The following is a 19,695-nucleotide window of genomic DNA, read 5'->3' on the forward strand; positions in this document are numbered from 1 at the left end:
ACCCTTTCTAGATACTGTTCAGCAACCCGTAAACTTGAGTGGGGAAAAAAAATACATCTTGATTTTTATGAACCTCAAACTGAAAGTTAGCATTTTCTTCAGTTATGAATTAGGCAAAAAGCTGCGATAAAACCTGCAACTTCATCACTTGCAGAAATTATAAATATTTTCATATCACATTACAGTTGTTACAGATGTCTTAAATCATTTAGTCATCACTACTTTGAATTTACAGTTATTGTTAAACCTGCTGGTAGATCTTACTATGCTAATTAAGAAACACATATACTACTAAATCACTCACATTTTAAAATATTTTGATGCCTGTATGTCAATACAAGTGATTTCTTTGAAATTCTTTCTTTTATTTTATGTATTTTGAAACATTATTCTGTAAAGGCGCCCATGGCACACAAAACTTCAAGGACCACTGCTCTGGAGGCTCAGAGAAGGGATAAGTGAGCATGGACTAGACTCGTCAGAGAGGGCCTCCCAAGGAGAAGGGACAGAGGTCTTCTTCGCACTTTATTCTAGGGGTCCCTCACAGCAGTTTCAATACAGGCCTTGTCTAGGAAAGTAGGGCCAGGTCTTTACCATAGTGTAAAAATGGAAAGGTTTTTATGACTTCTATGTCCAACCCAGCAAGTGGTCCATTTGAGAAGAATCTGAAAAGATACTTCATACTAAAAGATAAATGACTGGAAACATTGTCATTTCAGGAGGATTTTCATTCAACAAGACTCCACGCCCACATGCATTGGTAGGGTTCTCTTGGTTCAACAATATGGAAATCAAGTTGGCCAGAGTTAGATAAAGGTGATCTGGGTGGGCCTGATGCTCAGTGTTCATCTCCGCCCCACCCTGAGGCTGCTGGTCTGCCGCCCCCACAGTGAGTAGCAAGGGCACAAAGCTCTGCCACTCACGTGCCTCCCCCAGGGCCTCCCCTCCCCCTGCCTGCTGCTCTGTCCTCAGTCCCAAATATCAAATCCCTGGGAAGAGCATGTGCTGGCCTAGCTCCGAGGCTACGGGCAGTAAGGCGGGTCTTCTAGCGTGGGCATGTACACTTTCTCGGAGGGGATGAACTGTGAGAAGATCCGAGAGGGGCACACATGTGCCCAAGCTGTAAACCAGAGGGCACCTGAGGCAGGGGAGGTGGTTGACAGTGGCCCTAGACTCCCCCTGCTGGCTTCCGTGTGGTCACGTGTGGTCAGCCCTGCTCCCTGCTCTGCTCCGTCTGCACATCTTCCTCCCACCCAGTCACCTGTCCCAGCAACCCAAGGCCGGGTCATTGATGAGGTCGTTAATGACGGGTTCCTGGGCTCCTATTAACCCATCCACAGGCTACAAGAATGGGCACCTCTAAAACCCTTCAAGAAAAGCCCAGGGACACCTGGCTTAGCACCCACCGCATCCTAGTCCCTTCAGATATGGTCACCCTGTTCCCACCTCACACCCACAGAGCCCATAGAATTTAGCTACAGACACCAGAGACTGCGTCACGGATAAACCTTCACTATTTCCTACACGCTGGTTCCCCGGCATGCAGGAAGCTTGAGATCTCTCCTGAGGATCTCCTTGATTTGAATGCATGCTGTTGGATCTCTGCTCTCAAGTTCACCAACTATGGCCACACCCTACCCTCCTCTTGGGCTGTACCCACAGCTGGGGGTGAGGGGCACTCAGCCTGCTTCAGCCCTGTGGCACTCCAGCCACTTGGAACCGCCCCACACCACCACCCTTCACCAGGGTGCAGGGACCTCCTCACACTCTCCCCGGCTTCCCTGGGCAGCAGGGCTCTTCACTCTTAGGGGGTTGTGACTCGCATGTCCTTCCCCAGCCACCCAGTGGGAATTTGGAAATTCACAGGCAGAAAATGTCCAGTGACAATGTTTCCTTTCATTTCCGGCAGAGCAAGGCACATTCTCTGGAAGCCTCTGAAACAGGCTGTGACTGAGAGCACTACAAGGACAGGGCTCTGACACCAAGCGCTAGGCCTCGTCTCACACTGTCCCAGAGGTCCTAAATTTCAAATTGCTATTGTGGTGTTGAAAAGACTATGTTACTTTCAACACTTTTTTAAAAAATTAAACTTCTTATTTTGAGATAATTGTAGATTGACAAGCGGTTGTAAGAAGTAATGGAGATAGATCCTGTGCTCCCTCGCCCTAGTTTCCTCCAATGGTGACATCTTCCAAAACTGTAACACAATATCCCAACCAGGATATGGACACGGACACAGTGAAGTCACAGAACATTCCCATCAGCACGAGCATCCCTCGTGTTGCCCTTTTAAAGCCCCACTCACTAATCTCCTGTTCCTGCTCTCCCTAATTCTCGGCAACCACAGTCTGTTCTCCATTTCTATAATTTTGTCATTTGGGGAATCCTATGTAAATGGCACCATACAGTCTATAACCTTTGGGACTGGCTTTCTTCACACAGCATAGATTCTAGATTCTGATGAGAAATATGCTGCCAAATTGTTTTTCCCTTATAGTTACGGTGTTGTTTCTCTCGTTGCTTTTGAGATTTATTCCTTTGTCTTTGGTTCTCAGAAGTTTAACCATGATGTGTCTTGAAGTTGATCTCTTTAGGATTACTCTCTTCGAGGTTTGAGGTTTTCTCCTTTTTTTTTTTTTTGAGACAGGGTCTCGCTCTGTTGCTCAGGATAGAGTGCAGTGGCATGATCTTAGCTCACTGCAACCTCAAACTCCTGGGCTCATGCGATTATCCTGCCTCAGCCTCCTGAGTAGCTGGGACTACAAGCACACACCATTGCACCCAGCTAATTTTCCTATTTTTTGAACAGACAGAGGTCTCACTCTTGCTCAGACTGGTCTCAAACTCCTGACCTCAAGCGATCCTCCCACCTCGGCCTCCCAGAGTGCTAGGATTACAGGCATGAGCCACCTCACCCAGCCTCTCCACTTCTTAAATGTATAGCTTCATGTCTGTTGCCAAATCTATGATATTTTCAGCCATTATTTCTTCCAGTACTTTTCCAGTCCCATCCTCTTTTTCCTCTTCTTCTGAAATTCTGAGGACAGGCATGTTAGATCTTTTGTTGTGGGCCCACAGGTCCCTGAGTCTCTGTGCATGTTTTTTTCCGTTTGTTTCCTTTCTGTTGGTCAGACTGGGTAGCATCTATTGTTCTACCAACCAGTTCACTGATTCTTTCCTCTGTCCCTTTCATGCTGCCATTGAGCTTATCCACTGAGTTTTTTTAGTTATTATATTTTTCATTTCTAAAATTTTCATTTGGTTTTTCTTTATATCTTCTTTATATTTTATATTGCTTTTCTGGGACTTAGTTTCTTCTTTTATTGTATGTATGTTTGTAATTGTTCATTGAAGTACTTTTTAATCACAGCTCAGCTGCTTTAAAATCTTCATCATATCACTCTGACATTTATTGTCTCAGTGTTGACATCTTTTTTTCTTCCTTCAGTTTGTGATCTTCTTGACTCTTGGTATGAAGAGTGATTTTTGACCGAAACCAGGACGTTTTTGTATTATAAAACTGGATCCTATTTAAACCTTCTGCTTTAACTGGCATTCTAGGGCACCCGCCGGCAGGGGCAGGCGGTGCACCTCCCCATTACTGACAGGCGGAGGGAGAAGTCCAGGCTCCCCATTTGGCCTCCAGTGATACTCAAGGTGGGGACTCCTCAGTACAGCTGGACAGGAGTGAGAGTTGGGGTTCCCCACGTGGGCTCTACCAACACTGGGGTGGGGGGCTTGTTATCACTGGGCAGTGGTGAAAGTCTTGAGTCTCCACTAAGTCTCCTCCCATACCATCCAGCAGGAAGCAGAGGGGAGCCTGCTCACTGCCAGTTAGGGGTACCAGTCCAGATCCAGGCTCCCTGTGTGCTCTCTGCTGACCCTGTGGGCAGGAGGGGAGCTTGTTACCACCGGGGGGTAACCCCAGCTCCCTGCCTGGCCTCCTCTGCCACTACCCCAGCAGGAAGAAGGAGGGGTGCCTTGCTGCAGCCTGGCAAGTGTGGAAGTCTAGGCTCCCCACTAGGCTGGCCCAGGTGCAAGTGGGGCTTTTGTAGCTCTGTGGCTAGATGTCTGAGGCAAAAAGAAAACCCAGATAACTCACCACCATGTCGTTGCTTAGGTCCCAAGGTCCCTAGCCAGTCTGCCCTCTTTTCTCTACTTTTCAGAATCTTTTTATGTTTGTTTCATGGATAATGCCCAGGGGTTTTGCTGCTCTTGTTGAGAGAAATAGGGAGACCTGCACCTACTCCATCTTCCCAGAAGTAGAAGTCCTGTTTGTTTTTAACATCAAAAAAGTTTAAACGTAATGGTCATAGTTTCTACTATTAATTCCCTAGTTGAAATGTTAGATATTTGGTTGAGTTATTAATATAATGCGTTCCCTCCTGAGGTAGAAATGTGATTTAGCTCTTGTTTTTATTGAAGATGCTGTGCAAAAACACGTCTATGTCCTCTGATGACAGTATTCTTAGGGGAAGCCTGGCATAATCATAAAGGCTTTCTTCTTTTTCTCTTCTTCAGAAGGTATTTAAATTCAGAACCTAGACCGAAGAAGTTAAGTTACATGACACACAATAAATTCCAATTAATTAATCAGCAAATGGACAAACACACAACTGAATAAAATGCTAGATATGTGTAGTACTAGTGTATAGAGTGCTACTTTGACCAAACATTTAAAAGCACTAATGTCTGGTTGTTCTACGTTTAGGGAAACTTGTTAGGATATGCTATAAGTGTAGCTAAAGGAAATAGGCTCCTTATATACCATGTGAATGAGGTATTAATTAGCACAATTCTTTGGGACAACAATTTAGCAATATTTACCAAGGCTTAAAGTTGCTCAAACCTCAGTAATTCAATTTCCTCAAGAAATAACAGTAAAAATAGAAAAGGCTTTATGCATGAGCATGCCTTTGATTTAAAAAACCATAAAACTGCATAAATATCATGATTACAACTATGTAAAAAGCAAAAAAGAATCAGAAAAAAAGATCAAAAGGAGGTACAACATAATTCAGGGGCTGCATCGAACAAGGAGACTATTGTCTATTCTGTATTTTCAAATTACCTTTAATGAAGACGTATTATTTTCATAATAAAATACCAGCATTTTATTCCTATAGCACCAGAAGCGAGAGAGTGAATTACAGTTGTATAGTCAAGCACAGAGTGGGAAAGAGAAGATGTCACATTTATATGTTATCAAGAACATTACTGTAAAACTCCGTTACATTTGACATCCAGACTCTCCTCCCTTGACTTCCACCCGCTAAAGCTAAAGGTTTATCCTCACACAACAGCCTGGGGACCTTCCCTGGCTGCAATTCAGTGCCCCGGTGACCCTCTGGGTCCTTACCACAGACCAGGAAACGGCTGACCTTCCCATTTGCCCACCTTCTCATTTCTCTAGTCTCTCTTGTGTGTTCTTGACATAGTTCCATTCTCTCCTCTGAGCTGTGGGACTTGGGTGGGTGACAGCTTTTGTAGGCAGACCTCCCCTATTGCTCAGGAAGCAGCCCCCTGAGGAGCTCTGTCAGTGTCCTGGGGAATCCAGAGTTCCTAGCGAATGCCTGGACTGGGCAGAAGCAACCCCAGTGTAGACACTTTGGGCTGAGATGTCGAGAGGTGTAGATTGGTTCAAATGGCCTTTTCATAGCCTTGCATAGCTGAAGAATTTTTTTTTCCTAAAATGGTTTTAGTTTGGACTGTGTCTGAAAAGGATTGTTTGGTCTTGGGAGGTATGTGTGAGTGATTCCAGGCAGTCGGGGGCCAAAATCAGATGATGATGTGCTGACAGAATAAAGAACACAGCTCCCCCTCGTGCTGGCAGGGGGGGCCCAGGCGGGAACAGGCAGGGCGCCCACAGCCCCCTGCACTGCTCTGCTGAAGCCTGTGCCTTCAAATACAGTGTGATAATGGTCTCAGCAGAGCCATGGGGCCGGCCGCTGGATAGTGGGGAGCAAGGAGATCTCTCTGGAAGAAGTAAATAGTCCATTGCTGATCACCCTACGGCAGGCTACACAGCAGCTCCACCCTCCCCTTCTAGAAGTGATACTGATGTCCCTCCCTGACATGCTTCCTCCCACTGCCAGTCATTTCATTACTAGTGGGGCTCCGGCCCCTCACTGGGGATGCAGCATGGACCAAGGCCTGAGCCAGCGGGCCCGTATGGCATGGCCCTGGCCTCGGTAATTGGCTCAGGATGGACTTGAGTAGTAATTCTGGCTGAGTCTGATAAAGTGCCTCCTCTGTCCAGGCTCTGTTGTGAGGGTTTTACATATGTTAACTCAATTAATCCTCACAGTGGCCAGATGAGATGATACTATCATTATTATCCCTATTGTCAGATGAGGAAACTGAGGCACAGAGACATCAAGTAACATGCCCAGGTGACACAGCTATTCAGTGGCAAAACCAGGATTCTCTTTAAAGTAGTCTGGTGCCAGAGTTCTCTTAGCACTCTGCCATAGAGCCATCTAGGACAGAGGGCACAGAGACGAGCTTTCTTCTCTGACAGACTGGAAGCTGAGACGCATGCTCTGGAGCTGCTGCTGCCGTCCTGCCCCCATGTGGAACCTGAGAAGGGAGCTAAGGCAGCAGCGGGCAGATCTGGAGGAGGTGGAGGGCAGATCCTGGCAGCAGGTAAGCTCCAGAATTGGGTCAGGTCTGAAGCCAGCTCAGTAACGTGACCAATAAATTCTCACCTTTCCATCTCCCCTACCCGTTCGCTTGTTTCTTAGCCCAGTTTGAGTTGATTTACTTCCCCCAATCACCTTTTCTGTTTTCTCTTCCTAATAACACCTATTCATTGGATATTGAAAGTCCTTAATAGAGCATATTTTCTTATCCTTTCTCTGCTATCACTCAACTAGTTATTTGTCTTTTTGTTCTACTTCCTGGGAGATTTCTCTGACCTGATGTTTTAACCCTTTTAATGAAAAACATGGGGAGGGGTATCACATTTTTTATTTCTAGATTTTCTTTTCCAATTGTTCCTTTTTTATTGGCATGTTAATTTTGTTTCATGGATGTCATCAAGTCTCATTTCTCTGAGGGCACTGATTATAATTTTTTAAAGGCATCTGCTAATCCTGGCATTATCTCAGTTTCCTCAATGCTCCTTTTCTCAGTTTGTTTTGGTTTCTGTCTCTTTCACATTAAAAGGTTCCTCCAACTGTCTTATGATCCTAAGGGATCCATTCATATTGAAGTGTAGACATGAACAAGCTGATTAGACACTATCAGGGTGTGGACAGGCTCAGTTTGGTGGCTTCTCTACTGGGGGAGCAGGTGGCCAGCCAGATTTTTCACAGGAACCCCTAAACATCAGGGCGTGGAGGTCCTTTCTTGGAGGCAGTTCAGTTTCTCCAGAAAAAGAACTTTTTCACCCCATTCCCAGGGCACGTGAGCCTGCCTGCTGGCCTTCTGGAGCTCGTGATCACATACGGTTTGCCGCAGTTCTGTTTTCAGCACGGTCCCTCATCCCTACTCTTCCTGCCTGGCATTCCCAAGCCGAGAGCTCCTCCAGCTTGATTCCTTCAGGCAACCTCTGGATTCTGTGGAGGCAGAGGAGGGGCCCCTGAAGTCACCTGTCAGGAGACCAGATGAGATGCAAGCTCCTTCGGTCTGGCTCCTACTTCAGTGCTTTTCTGTTTTTCACTGGGGCACTTGACCAGACCCTTAGTTTCTCCCTTGAGAGAGAATTCATTCATTCATCCATCCATCCATGCATTCCCTCGGCATTCACATGGAGGAATATAAGCAGCAGAGAAGACCTTTGTCCCCTGCCCCTGAGGAGTCATCGGTTCCATTACAGACTCCCAGTCCCCACTCTTCACTGAGGAAGGGGCCTGGGCTTTTCAGGCAGGCTGGGGAAGAGATGGCTGTTCATCTAGCACCTGCTCTGTGCCAGGCACTGTACCAGGTGCTTTATCTATTTTCTCTCATTTTGTTAAATCCTCTTAACCACTCTGTAGGTAACTTTTATTATAGCTATTTTTTAGACAGGAACCTAAAATCTAAAAGCTTGACAGCTAAGGAGTAGCAGGCCTAGGATTTCAACTGAGGTCTGCCTGAGTCCAAAGCTTGTGTTCTTTCTTCATGTAAGGCTGCCTCTCCTGAATGGATTTATCCCCATTTTAGAGATAAGGAAACTGAGGTGCAGAGATGTTCCTTAGCCATTCTGGAAAATTCTTGATGCAGGCTGTGAAAGAAGGCCAAGGCCTCATATAGGGGAGACAAAGGGTGTGTGCAGGGAACTGCAAATCATGCTGTGTCCCTAATGTCCCAGGCCCCTCTCCAGGGGAATTTTCTAGAAGGAAACGCAGATAAACAGGACCACGAAAGCCAGCATGGGGTAATTACAAAGAGCAGCCAGCCACAGAGGAGGAGGGTGTTCCAGGCTTGTTTATTTAAAGGGGTGATTCTACCTTCTCAAGACCTACTTCTCTCCCTCCCTGTTCACCAGATCCATCCAGAGGGGCAGCTCTGGAGGAAGAGACAGAATAAGGTCCAAGGGTCTTGGGGGGAAGAAAAGACAATGGTAACTTCCTTTTCAACTAAGTGTGTCATTCCCAAAAGCCAGGCAAGACTGCGTGTTTTGCTTGGGCCTGGGATGTTTTCAACAATGCTATCTAATTAAATGTTCTGGGGAAGAACAAATAGTCGCCAGACTCAAGAACAAAACACTATGTATTCTTGTCAACTAGAGAATGTTGTCATAATCAGAATTTGGCTGGAGAATAAAGATCCAAAAGTGATTTCATTCAGAAGAAAAATGCCTAATTTACCTCTGCAAAAGGAGCAGGGTACAACCGAGGACAGTCACAGGACCTGGTAACAGCAGACACACATAAACACGTGAGCCAAACAATCAAACCCTTTATGTAGCAGAAGCAGCCTATGTGCACAGAGCCAACTACTCTGTTTTGTTTCATCAGTTTTATTGGTCATATATCCATAATTCATCATATAAATCTTTTAAAATAATGAAATATTACAAGAATAGTTTACAAGTCAGCTCTGATTGCACAAATACTTGACACAGGAAACCATTTCTACAAATACATGTTTTCTTATAAGAATACTTTAGTAAAGAAAATAAGACTCTATACATCTTACAGCAAATTTTATGAAGTTTCTTTTTCCCATTCAACCACCATTTTGGGTTTTCTGTTATAGACAGCGTCCGTCACATCCAATAAACCAAATTACACCCTGCACTGCTTCTCATGTTCAAATCCTATCAAGATTCATACTGTTAAAGAGTTTTGAGGCTTCTTTTTCTAAAAATCTTTCCTGATTTGAAAAGAATCCATGTATTCAGGCTAGAAGAGATAATTTAAACAACATTCCTTCTAAACAGAAGTTGTACCAGATTAATCACTGTGTTTGGTGAATGATCTTGTCACTTCCCACTTAGGCTAGACCAGCTAGTAGTTTTGCCCCTGCTGTATCAAGTCCTCACATTCCTGACAGTTCCCAAACTGCAAAACAAAACCCTGCAAACAAGAATGAAATATAAATATTAAGAAAGCTAAAACATTGATTAGCTTACTACTGATTAGAGAACATGATTAAATTCAAGGTCTCTCCCAGATCAAAGAAGACAGAAAAGAAATAAAGTAGAAGGACATGGCAGTACTTGTATAAAACACTGAAAAATCTGAAAAAGGCTAATCACTTGGGCCAGTGGTTTATCATTTCCAAAATACCAGAGGACACAAAATCTTAGACTCTGTGGCCAGCTGAACTCAATATTTGACATTCTTCATATGCTGTGGCTTTGAAATAGCCTAATAAATATCCACTTGCACAGAGCAAGTAATCATTTAGACCAGGGGAAATTTACAGAATACTGACCATGTTCACCTGAAGAGACAGGACCCCCCCCCAAGGGAAATATTTGGCATTCACTCCATTCCTTCACTGTTACTGAAAAGTGCTGAAAAGTGTGTCAACTTGGCAAAGCTTGTTTTCTTACTTCTCAGGTAGCATGAATTAAAATTAAGAAACTAGCAGTATTTTACTACAGTCAAGTTCCTGAGTACTCAGCTCCAATTATCCAATATTCTTAAAAAGAGGCTTTAAGCAAGCCCTGTCCAATAAGAGATTTAATAGTACTTGGGAGTACAAGATGTCCCATTTCTCTTCTATTTCTTTTGACTTTTTTCTCACCCCAGTGTAACAAATTGCTACAGGTTTTTATCAAATGCTGCAGCAGTGGTTGAAAATGAGTTATTTTGCATTACCAAAAGTGTTCAATCACATTGTCACAGGTCACATTTGCATATAACTAGGAGATGGCCAAATGTTTACTGTAGTGATTTTGCAAATTCAGCATAGTCAATGTATCCATCATTGTTCTTGTCATCATCTCTCAAAACACCATCTATTATGTTAATCAGCTCATCTTCGCTCATTAGTGGTGCCTGTTCACTCCCCTCCTGCAAAATATAAAGTAGATAATGATGAGTTGCATAATTTACTGGAAGAAGTAAGTACTTAGCTAATGTCCAAAATGTCCATGCTTATGCATGTCCAAAAACTCTTTCAATATAGTACATAGCTATTTCTAGGCATTCATAAATCTATGTATCAGATATAGAATCAATTTAAAATAATCCAATTTAGAAATTACATTTGCCACTTAAAAGAAGGCCCTTCAAATTAGGCTCTTGCTTATTTGTTTTAAAAATTCCTGTTCATCCCTTTCTAATTACAAAAGCAACCCATGTTCATTGTAGAAAGCTGGGTCTGCCATACAGACAATTATGAGTTTCATTGATTCCATGACACACAAATCCATCCTATCCTAAATCATGTCAGGGTCAAAAAAACAAAAACAAAAAAAAAGAAAAGAAAAGAACACAAACCCATCCTAGAGAAAAGCCCAAGCCCTCCCAAGGGTCAGCTCTGTGCACAATTTGCTTGATAAAGTGAAAACAGTGACAATTGGACAACATCTTGGCATCAAAACAAGAGGAAGAAGGCACTGCCAACCAGTAGAACCTGCTGTGTGATCTCTGAGGAGAAAGTATTTCTCTTGCTCCAGAAGCAGGTGCAGCAGGGCTCACGACGCCAGGGGCTAAGCTAAGGCCATTCACATCTGTGGCTGGCTCTTCCTCTGCCATATTTCTCATATCCACCAGCCTCGTCTGCCAGGACTGTTGAATCTTAATTCCTCTCCCTAATGCTATTCCCATCCATCCTCACATCCATCAGTTTGCCTCCCACAGCAAAGAATCTTCCCAAAACAATGCCATTTTCCTGTGCAGAACTGTTAGCACTCCCTGCTGCCTTCGAGCCAACCCCAACCTACACTCCTGGCAGCCAGCGTGATCACACACCTCACCAACTTTGCCTCCCCTCCTCTTGACAAAGGGCAGTGTGGCAGAGGGGAGTGACAGGAAATCTGGAGGTACAAGATCTTGATTTCATTCTACTCCCTAGAAAATGGGAGTAGTAACAATGACTCTTGCAAAGATCCAACGAGATCTCTAACCTACTTGAAAGTGCTTCAGAAACTACTGAGCACTGTATGGTATCACACAAACCCTCAACAACTGCCATGTCCCTCGGTCCTGGATTCACCATTCTCTGCAAATGAAGTAACTCCTCCCCTGCTCTGCAGTTTGACTGTGGTCTGTCTTTTTAGGCGCTGATTCTCAAACCCTGGTGTGTAGCAGAAATACTTGCAGCATTTGTAAAGATACAAGTGCCCAGCCCTGGGGCTTCTGCCTCAGCAGGCCACCCTTTGCAGGAAGGACCGTTGACTAGGAAGAGGCAGAACAGAGCAGAGAAAGGAGAAGCAGCGCTCTTGATGGCCAAGGACAGCACAGGCCATCAAGATCGGGAACCAAACAGAGCCATTCCGAGATATGGCCCTCCCAAGCCACTGCCGCACCTACCTCCTTATGGACATGAGTGATGGCTGTGGAGAGTTCTAAGCCGTCAAGCAAATTGTTGCCATCATAATCATGCATTTTGAAATAGTGGAGCTGCAGTTCTTGTGGGGACATCTCTGCTTCTGGTTTGTTGATGACACCTTCTAGATGCTCCATGATATGCCTAAAAACGAACGGTCAGACTCAGACCACTTGGCAGAGACGCTGGGATCATGCTGAAACCTTAAGGACTCTGAAAAGTTCAAGATCTTAAACTTCATCCAGCTCAGCAAAACAAACAGCAACAGTAGCAGACCACACTCAGGGATGACATATGTAGACAGGGCCATGAAAGGAGTAGGGGAAAAGTCAACCAGTTCATCTGTTATGCTGGCAAGTTTATAGTGCTTTTTCCTCTTCATTATTAGAATTTTGCTGTAGCATTTTGGGGCCATCAATTAAAAAAATATATTTTTAAAAATAATTCAAGGATAACAAAGTAAAACATATGAGGCCAACTGGCCCAGGACAGAAGCTGCAACAAATGATTCTATGTTTGAATGTGTCAATTTAAAGAAAGGTCTTGTTAGAGCCAAGAAACCTTAGTTATTTTCTGGATTCTGCCATTACTATTAATACTGTGTGTGTGTGTGTGTGTCCATCTGTGCTAAAAGAGAGAGAGACTGGATTCTGACAAGGCATTTATCCCATTTGGGCCTCAAGATCCTCCACCTGTGATAGGATGATGAAAACAGAACACCTGGCTTACAGGGGGCTATAAGGAATAAATATCACCCTTGAACAATGTCTAGGAGCCATGTAAATAGGGGGAAGGAAAGGAGGAGTGAGCATGCCCTCACAGCTGGCCGCAGCTGCCAGGTGGAGGAGAGGCCCCCCAGCCCACAGCCCCGGCTGAATACGTACTCTTGGTCATGCACGGCGTTCTTATCCAGGCCCACACTGCTGGGATGGGGGGAGCCGGGCCCAGGCCCCTCAGCCCTGGCACCTGGGGCACAGAAGGCCCAGAGCAGGCCGCACAGGAAGGGGGTTCTCAGCAGCCGCAGGGATCTCATGGTCACCAGTGTCTGTGAGATGGGAATCACAGATGAACACAGAGCAACACAGTGAAGGTTTCTTTCAAGACTTGTCACAGTATGCTCCTGGGAAACCTGAGGGAGCAGAGAGGTTAGGGAGGAGAGCACGTCGAACTAGCCCACAGCCAGGTCTGCTACTAGACTGTGGGATGACCCTGGGCACTCCAAGTCCCCATCTCTCCAATGACGTTTCCTGAAGCACCTTCAGAGTGCCCAGAAACTCTGTGAGAGCTTAAAGGGATTCAAAGATTATTCCTACCTACCAGAAACTCACAGTCCACTGACAGAAATGCTTTCTACCAAGAGCACAAAGAAAGGCAGAAAGTGAGGTGTCCTAGAGGAAGGAAAAGCCCTCTGGGAGTCCAAGGGAAGAAGTTTCCTCTGGGTGAAGGAAAATAAGAAAAGGCTGACAGAACTGGTGGGACACTTCAGCTGGCCTGGACAGCTGTGCGGGGACAACGGGAATGTGGGAGCAGAGTGGCAGGTGCCCTCAAGTGGGAAAGGAACTACCAGTGGTTGAGTAGGGCTGAAGCCTAGAGGGTATGAAGCAGACAGAACAGGGGTGGGCTGCAAAGGTCGAACAGGCTGTAGTGGACATGGCTTTGCACACAGGCCAGGGACTTGACACTCCCTGAGGATAAATGGGGAGTCACTAACAATATGTGAACAAGAGATGGGATCAGAGCTTGGCTTCAGAATGACTCATCTGGGCACACAGTGGGGAAGGTACGAAGTGACAAAGACAGGACCAGACGCAGGAACATGGTAGCGGTAAGAGGGTCAGACCAAGGTCTGCAGCAGGGGACACGGAGAAGAATACACTCATCTTCCACTCCCAGTGCCGTGACAGCAGCAAGTAACGCAACCATGTGAGAAAGTACTAGAAAGGAAAGTTACAGACAAATTAGGATTCCAGCAAGTACTCCCAGGGTGTGGCTACACTTGGAATTCTGGTCAGCAAGGCAACACAGTCAGCCACAGAGCAAGCTCCCTGAGGGCAGGGAGTACTTTATCTCCTTCAGTATTCCCCACCCAGGGTCAGGCAGGCCTTCAGTAACTGTTGGTTGAACTGAAAGTCCTGGTCCTACCTTGGGCTTACAGACTGACCTCAAAAAAGAAGGTGAAGGACAGCCAGGAGACCTACATATTAATGCAAAAACAAAGACCTGACATTCGCTTCCCCAAAATAAGAACAGATTCTGCCCGATAACAAGGGCCAGTGATTTCTAATGGGCCAATTGTAGCGCACAGCCCCAAACCTACAGCAGTGGAGAGGAAGCACAAGGTACTGGTCATCCCTCACACACCACACAGAGCTCAGCTCAGAAGCTGCTGCTGTCTCTACTCTCTGCGCCTGGGGCTGAGGGTGGGGCTTGGAAGCAGAGGTGCTCGAGCCCTCCCCACCCACCCTGAAAGGCTCTCAGGTAGGACCCTGAGAGTATGCCACACTACAATGTTTAGAAAAATTTCCCAAACCCATTTTGCCCATTAGTAGTGTTACTTCCTACGGCCCCCTTAAAGGGGACACTAGTCACTGGGAGTGTAGTGTAACTTTCAGGTTGCTAAACAGCAGCATCTAGTCTTACCACTAAACAGTAACATCAAAATGAAATATGTCATACTTAATGATAGGAAAAGATGTTCAATATGAACAGGCTGCAAAAGTCTACAAAGAATAATTTGGTTTTGTAAAATAAAAAAAATTATGCATATTTCACATATGAAACAATGACTAAAACTGTTAACAAAGATTATCTTGAGTCGTAAGATTAGGATTGTGACTTTTTTTCAATCGCTTTTAAAATTTCTACTATAAACATATTTTTCTTCGCAAATATGTATGTAATGTAATCTATCCTATAATTTTGTTCCAATACAATGTAGATGGGATTTTTAAAAGGTATTTTTAGTTAGTTCTTATCTCTGGAAAATAATTCAGAAACAGCTAGAAACTACACTTCCAATTTTACTAAATAAAAGGGTTAGACCCTGACAAGGCCACTGCCACTGTACCTTGTACTAGCAAACAAGGTCTCAAGTTACTCCTAGCAGTGACTGCCTAGGCCAGAACAGAACTTGTTCTGATCACAAATCTTAGAGTTCTGGGACATGAGGGACCAGAGAACGGAATCCGGTTCCTCCCAAGCTTTTCAGAATCATTGACATGAAATGTCTCTTTCTCCAGCAAGACTCCTTCAATTCCAAGGCTGGCTGAGGTATTCTTCCCATAAGCTACCAAGTCCTGGCCTTCAGAAGGCTCCTGTCCATCACTGATGACAGCTATGAACGAATTCTTGAAAACTGTCTGATTACCTGTTAATGCCCCTTGCTGGACTAGGCCATGAGAGGGCAGGGACTGAATCCACACTCCCAGCAGTGGGCACAGAGCCTGGCACAGAGGCTGCCATGGTCCTTGGAGAGCTGGGGGGATTATGACCTTTTCAGACGTGCTGCCAAGTTTCAATGTTGATGTAACTGAGAATAAAACTTTTCTTTTGGAGATGTCTATTAGAAAGACAGTTGAACTGAGTAATCACTGAACTCATGGCAGCATTTCTTCTAACGATGTGGTTTGATGCTTAGCATATCAATTTGGTGTGTGTGTGTGAAGGTAGGGGTAGGGGGTTCTATTCAGATAACAGCAAAAAGCAACCAAGTCACTAATCATACAGTAACTGTGGGTCCAAGTTATCCCTTCTTCAAAGGAGGCAGGATAAAGGCCAAGAACCATTCTTTTGAACTCATCCCACTCTGGTTTGTTGTTAACAGGTTTCTAGCCATCAGAACACAACAAAACGAAACCTATAACACAAAGAAAAAAATCCCTCCAAGTGCTGCATTGAAAACAAGGAATCCAACTGCCACCTAACAAACTAAACTGCTCACAGTCAAAAGGAAACATAAGCAACCCCCTCCTGCCCAAAGAACAAGTTGCATCATCCACACTCCAACTACTTAGCTCAAGGCCATGGGCAAACAGCCTGAAGATAAACCTCAGGAGTTCCAGAGCTCAATGGCCTTGTTCAGAAAATTATAAAGGTCAGGTTGGAGAAAAATCCAAGGGAAGAGAGATTTCTGCAAAGGGACTTCAGAACAGAACCCATGCCTAGAGACACCCCTCACAGGGAGCAGCGACAGTCCTGGCAGGGAAGTATTGGATCTCCAGTAGTGCCCTGGCTCTAACAAGGTTCCTCTCCTGCTCAGCAGCTTTTCCTGTCCCGCAGCCTTTGCTCCGCCTGTCTGTCCTTTCCCTTCCTTCAAATGTCAACTGGGGATTCTTCCAGCCAATACCAATTGCTCCCTTCTCTGACCTCAGTCTGCAACCTCTCATATTCACTTGACCTCGATATACAGTCACATACTGTTCTCCTTTTCCGTTTTTCTCTTTTCCTCCCTGGCAGAGCCAGGACCCTGCCTTCTCTCTCATGTACCCTACTGAGCCCTGGCAGTGGGTCCTGGCACCTAGGAGTATTATTCCCTATCACAGTGGATGTAGCCTAAACTGGAACTTCCCTCCCTCCAGTGGTTTGGCCCACCCTTTCCTCTCAGTGTGTCATTAGCCCTATCAGCACATAAGAGTTTAGAGCCAGCCTTCCTGCCAGCAGCTGGTAGCAGCTTTTCTCCCAGGCTCAGGATCCTCGGTTAAGAATTCAAACTGAGAGAGGTGTGGTCCTATAATCCTAGCACTTTGGGAAGCTGAGGCGGGAGGATTGCTTGAAGCCTGGAGTTTGAGACCAGCCTGAGCAACATTGTGAGATCCCATCTCTACCAAAAGTAAGAAAATTAGCAGGGCATGGTGACATGCACCTGTTGTCCCAGCTGCTCAGGAAGCTGAGGCAGAAGGATTACTTAAGCACAGGAGTTTGAGGTTGCAGTAGGCTATGATGACACCACTGCACTCTAGCCCAGGCAACAGAGCGAGACCCTATCTCAAAAAAAAGAATTCAAACTCCAAGCAGCCAAACTCATCAGCATCCAGACTTCCTGTACCCAGAGCCAATGCCAAAGAAAAACTCTGTTACTTTCCCATTTATCCCTGTCATGGTCCTGGACTGAAGGCAAGAAAATAACCAAGTTTCTAGGCTAAAGAAACTTCTACACGGGCTGAAGGTTGAGAATTGTTCTGAAAAAGCAGGCATTTAATACCTTGATCTATTTGTTCATTTGGGGAGCCCAAGGAGCAGCTATGCTTCATTTATACATTTAACTAACATACTAACATCCCAATAATACTAACAGCTCAAGGTACTGAGGTTAGTACTATGATCCAGACAGACTCCTCTCATAGAGAATATGGCCTGGTGGAAAAGTGAGACCAGTAAATAGACACGCATCGTATACCCCAGAAGCCCAAACTCACACCTCAAGTGACATATGAAGGATAAGGATTATTTCAACCAAAGGATAGTGCCTCAGACTGAAGGAACATATTGTAAAGAACATGTAAGCCCAGAGGGAATTTGTTCCAATCTAGGAACTAAAAAAGATTCCATATGGTTCAAGACACTGTCCAGTGCAGACAGATGAGTCTAAAGTGAAAAGGAGGGCAGGTCATGAAGGGCTTTAAAAGCCCTGTTCAAGAGCTTGGAAGAGCAATGGGAATCCACTGAAGGCCAGAAAGGGGATGAGGGGAGGGTTCTGGTGACATGATCAGACTTCTGTTTTGAGACCATGGGTCTAGCTTCCCTGTACAAAACAGACTACAGAGGATCAAGAAGGGATGCAGGAGATCAGTCAGGAAGCTACTGGGGTAGCCCAGAGGAGAGAGAAATAGCGGCCTGAACTAGGCAGGGCAGAGGGACGGGAATGGGGAAGTGAACATATCCAAGACAGCTTTGCGATGCATGCAACATGGGAGGGAGAAGGTGAGAATGATGCCCAGGTTTCTGGCTTGGGCACCTGGGTGGATGGCGGTGCCAATGCCCGGTGAGGGAATACAAGAGGAAATCAGCTTCCCGCGCCTTCCCACTCCCCTGCCCCATCACAGCCCAGCCAACTTCTCCCGGGGCGGACAGGACCCGTGGTCTCCCCCCGAGGAAGATGGGGGAGACTAACGCCTCTGGCCCAAGCGCTTTTGGACCCGCCCAGGGGCAGTATCCACCCGGCACAGCCGGTCCCACAGGCAGGTCCTGGGGGCCCCAGGGGCCAACGAAGACGGAGAAGATCGGCCGGCCAGACCTGTCTGGCTCCAAAGCGCGCGGCGGGACACGGGACTCCGCCCCCGGAGACAGGCCGTGCTCTTAGCCGGCTGAGCGTCCCGAGCCGGCCGGGGGGCCGAGCCCCCAGCCCAGACCACTCCTGCCTCCCATCCTGAGCCCGAGCATCCAAAAGGGACACCGGGATCCCGTCCCGCTGCGACGACTCAGTGCCACTCACAGACCTCCGCCGCCAGGGTCGGGCTCCGCCGCTAGCCGGTCAGCTCACTCTCACGGTCCCCGCCGCAGACGCGAAGCCCTCCGGCATGAGCCTCGTCAGACCCCGTCCCCAGAACGATCTTCCTTGGCTCCGCCCCACCCCTTCGGCCCGCCCTGCGCACGCGCACTCCCCGCAGCCCGCCCATTGGCGCCGAGGGGTCCCGCCCCCTGTCCCGCGGCCGGCGGAGTGGACGGCTCCCGTGAGTACACGTGTAGCGGGCCCGCGCCCAGCGCCGCCCGGGCAGACTTGGTTCTCTACCTGCCTTCCCGAGGGCGACACCGGGCTCCAGCCTGGGCTGGTGGGCCCCTGGAAGCCTTAGGGGCCCGGCACTTTGCCAGGCAACTCCGGAAGCCCTCAGGAACCTAGTTCGACGTGGGACGTGGGATGGCGGATCCGGATGGGGCGGACTCCAGAGCCGGCTTCCAGCGCCTCCTCCCGCTCACCTATACCGGTTCTTTGGTTCAGGTCCTGTGGTTCTTCCAACTGCAGGTTGGGAAGAAAGATGGCAGGAATCCTAATTTCTCTCTTAATGAAAAGGCTAGAAGATGCTGGAGCCGACCTTAGATCCTGCGTTTTCAAGATTGCCTGCTTCCAGTTCCTTGCTCCATTCCACAGTGTGTCAGCTCAGTCCCATTCACTTCCACGTACGAGTGTCACCAACACTTTAAGGGCGACCCAGTTCAAATACTACCATCTGTACAGTTCGTGAATCATTCAAGAGAAGACAAAGCACTTAAAAACAGGCCCAAGAACAAATAAAGGAAACGAATAGATAATCCCTATATAATCCTGCCCTTACAACTTTGCTATACAAGATTGTCATTCAGTAAGTATCTATTGACCAGATGGATAAAGGCACGTAGGACTGTCATTTTTTAAATCCCTTCTCCCATTTGTGTCAATAAAATACATAATCGTTTTTCATGAGTCTGGATCCAGAAAAGGAGAGACAGAGAGAAAATGGTTAAGTAGGTAGATGATCCTAGAACCCTTCTTGCAGTGTGCTTTAATAGACCAGTGCCTTGAAAGTTGGCCAACACCACTGCTATTGACTGCCTCATCTATTCTCCCACCTTCATCTGAGGTTGAAATCTGTCAACTCTATCCCAGAGAAAAGTCTCAGAATCCCTAAGTTCTGAAGAGACCCTATGAATTCAAGCCCCTCTCTCCTTTTCTTACTGTGAAGTTTGGGTTAATTTGATTAGTTCATTCACCCACCCTGCACCTGCCATTCATCCATCTGTCCATCCACGCACCCATCCTTTCCTTTGTTCATTTATTCATTAATTCAGTAACAT

At 46.3% G+C, this 19,695-nt stretch overlaps 1 protein-coding gene across 4 annotated transcripts; it reads right to left on the reverse strand.

The window, feature by feature from the left end:
• Window positions 1-8,934: 8,934 nt before the first annotated feature.
• MCFD2 (multiple coagulation factor deficiency 2, ER cargo receptor complex subunit) lies at window positions 8,935-18,792 on the reverse strand. 4 transcript variants are annotated; one of them, XM_045549546.1, is made up of 4 exons: window positions 18,656-18,792; window positions 12,813-12,973; window positions 11,913-12,072; window positions 8,935-10,448 (listed from the first exon to the last, which is right to left on the reverse strand). In XM_045549546.1, the coding sequence occupies exons 2-4, from the start codon at window positions 12,959-12,961 to the stop codon at window positions 10,317-10,319; spliced, it is 441 nt and encodes a 146-aa protein (XP_045405502.1). In that variant the 5' UTR covers window positions 12,962-12,973; window positions 18,656-18,792; the 3' UTR covers window positions 8,935-10,316. The 4 variants fall into 4 exon arrangements, with proteins under 4 accessions (XP_045405502.1, XP_045405501.1, XP_045405504.1 ...); XM_045549545.1 differs by lacking the exon at window positions 18,656-18,792 and adding an exon at window positions 18,363-18,490; XM_045549548.1 differs by lacking the exon at window positions 18,656-18,792 and adding an exon at window positions 18,359-18,490.
• Window positions 18,793-19,695: the final 903 nt, after the last annotated feature.

The sequence above is a fragment of the Lemur catta genome, chromosome 4 (genome assembly GCF_020740605.2).
Source record: "Lemur catta isolate mLemCat1 chromosome 4, mLemCat1.pri, whole genome shotgun sequence".
Lineage (NCBI taxonomy): Eukaryota > Metazoa > Chordata > Mammalia > Primates > Lemuridae > Lemur > Lemur catta.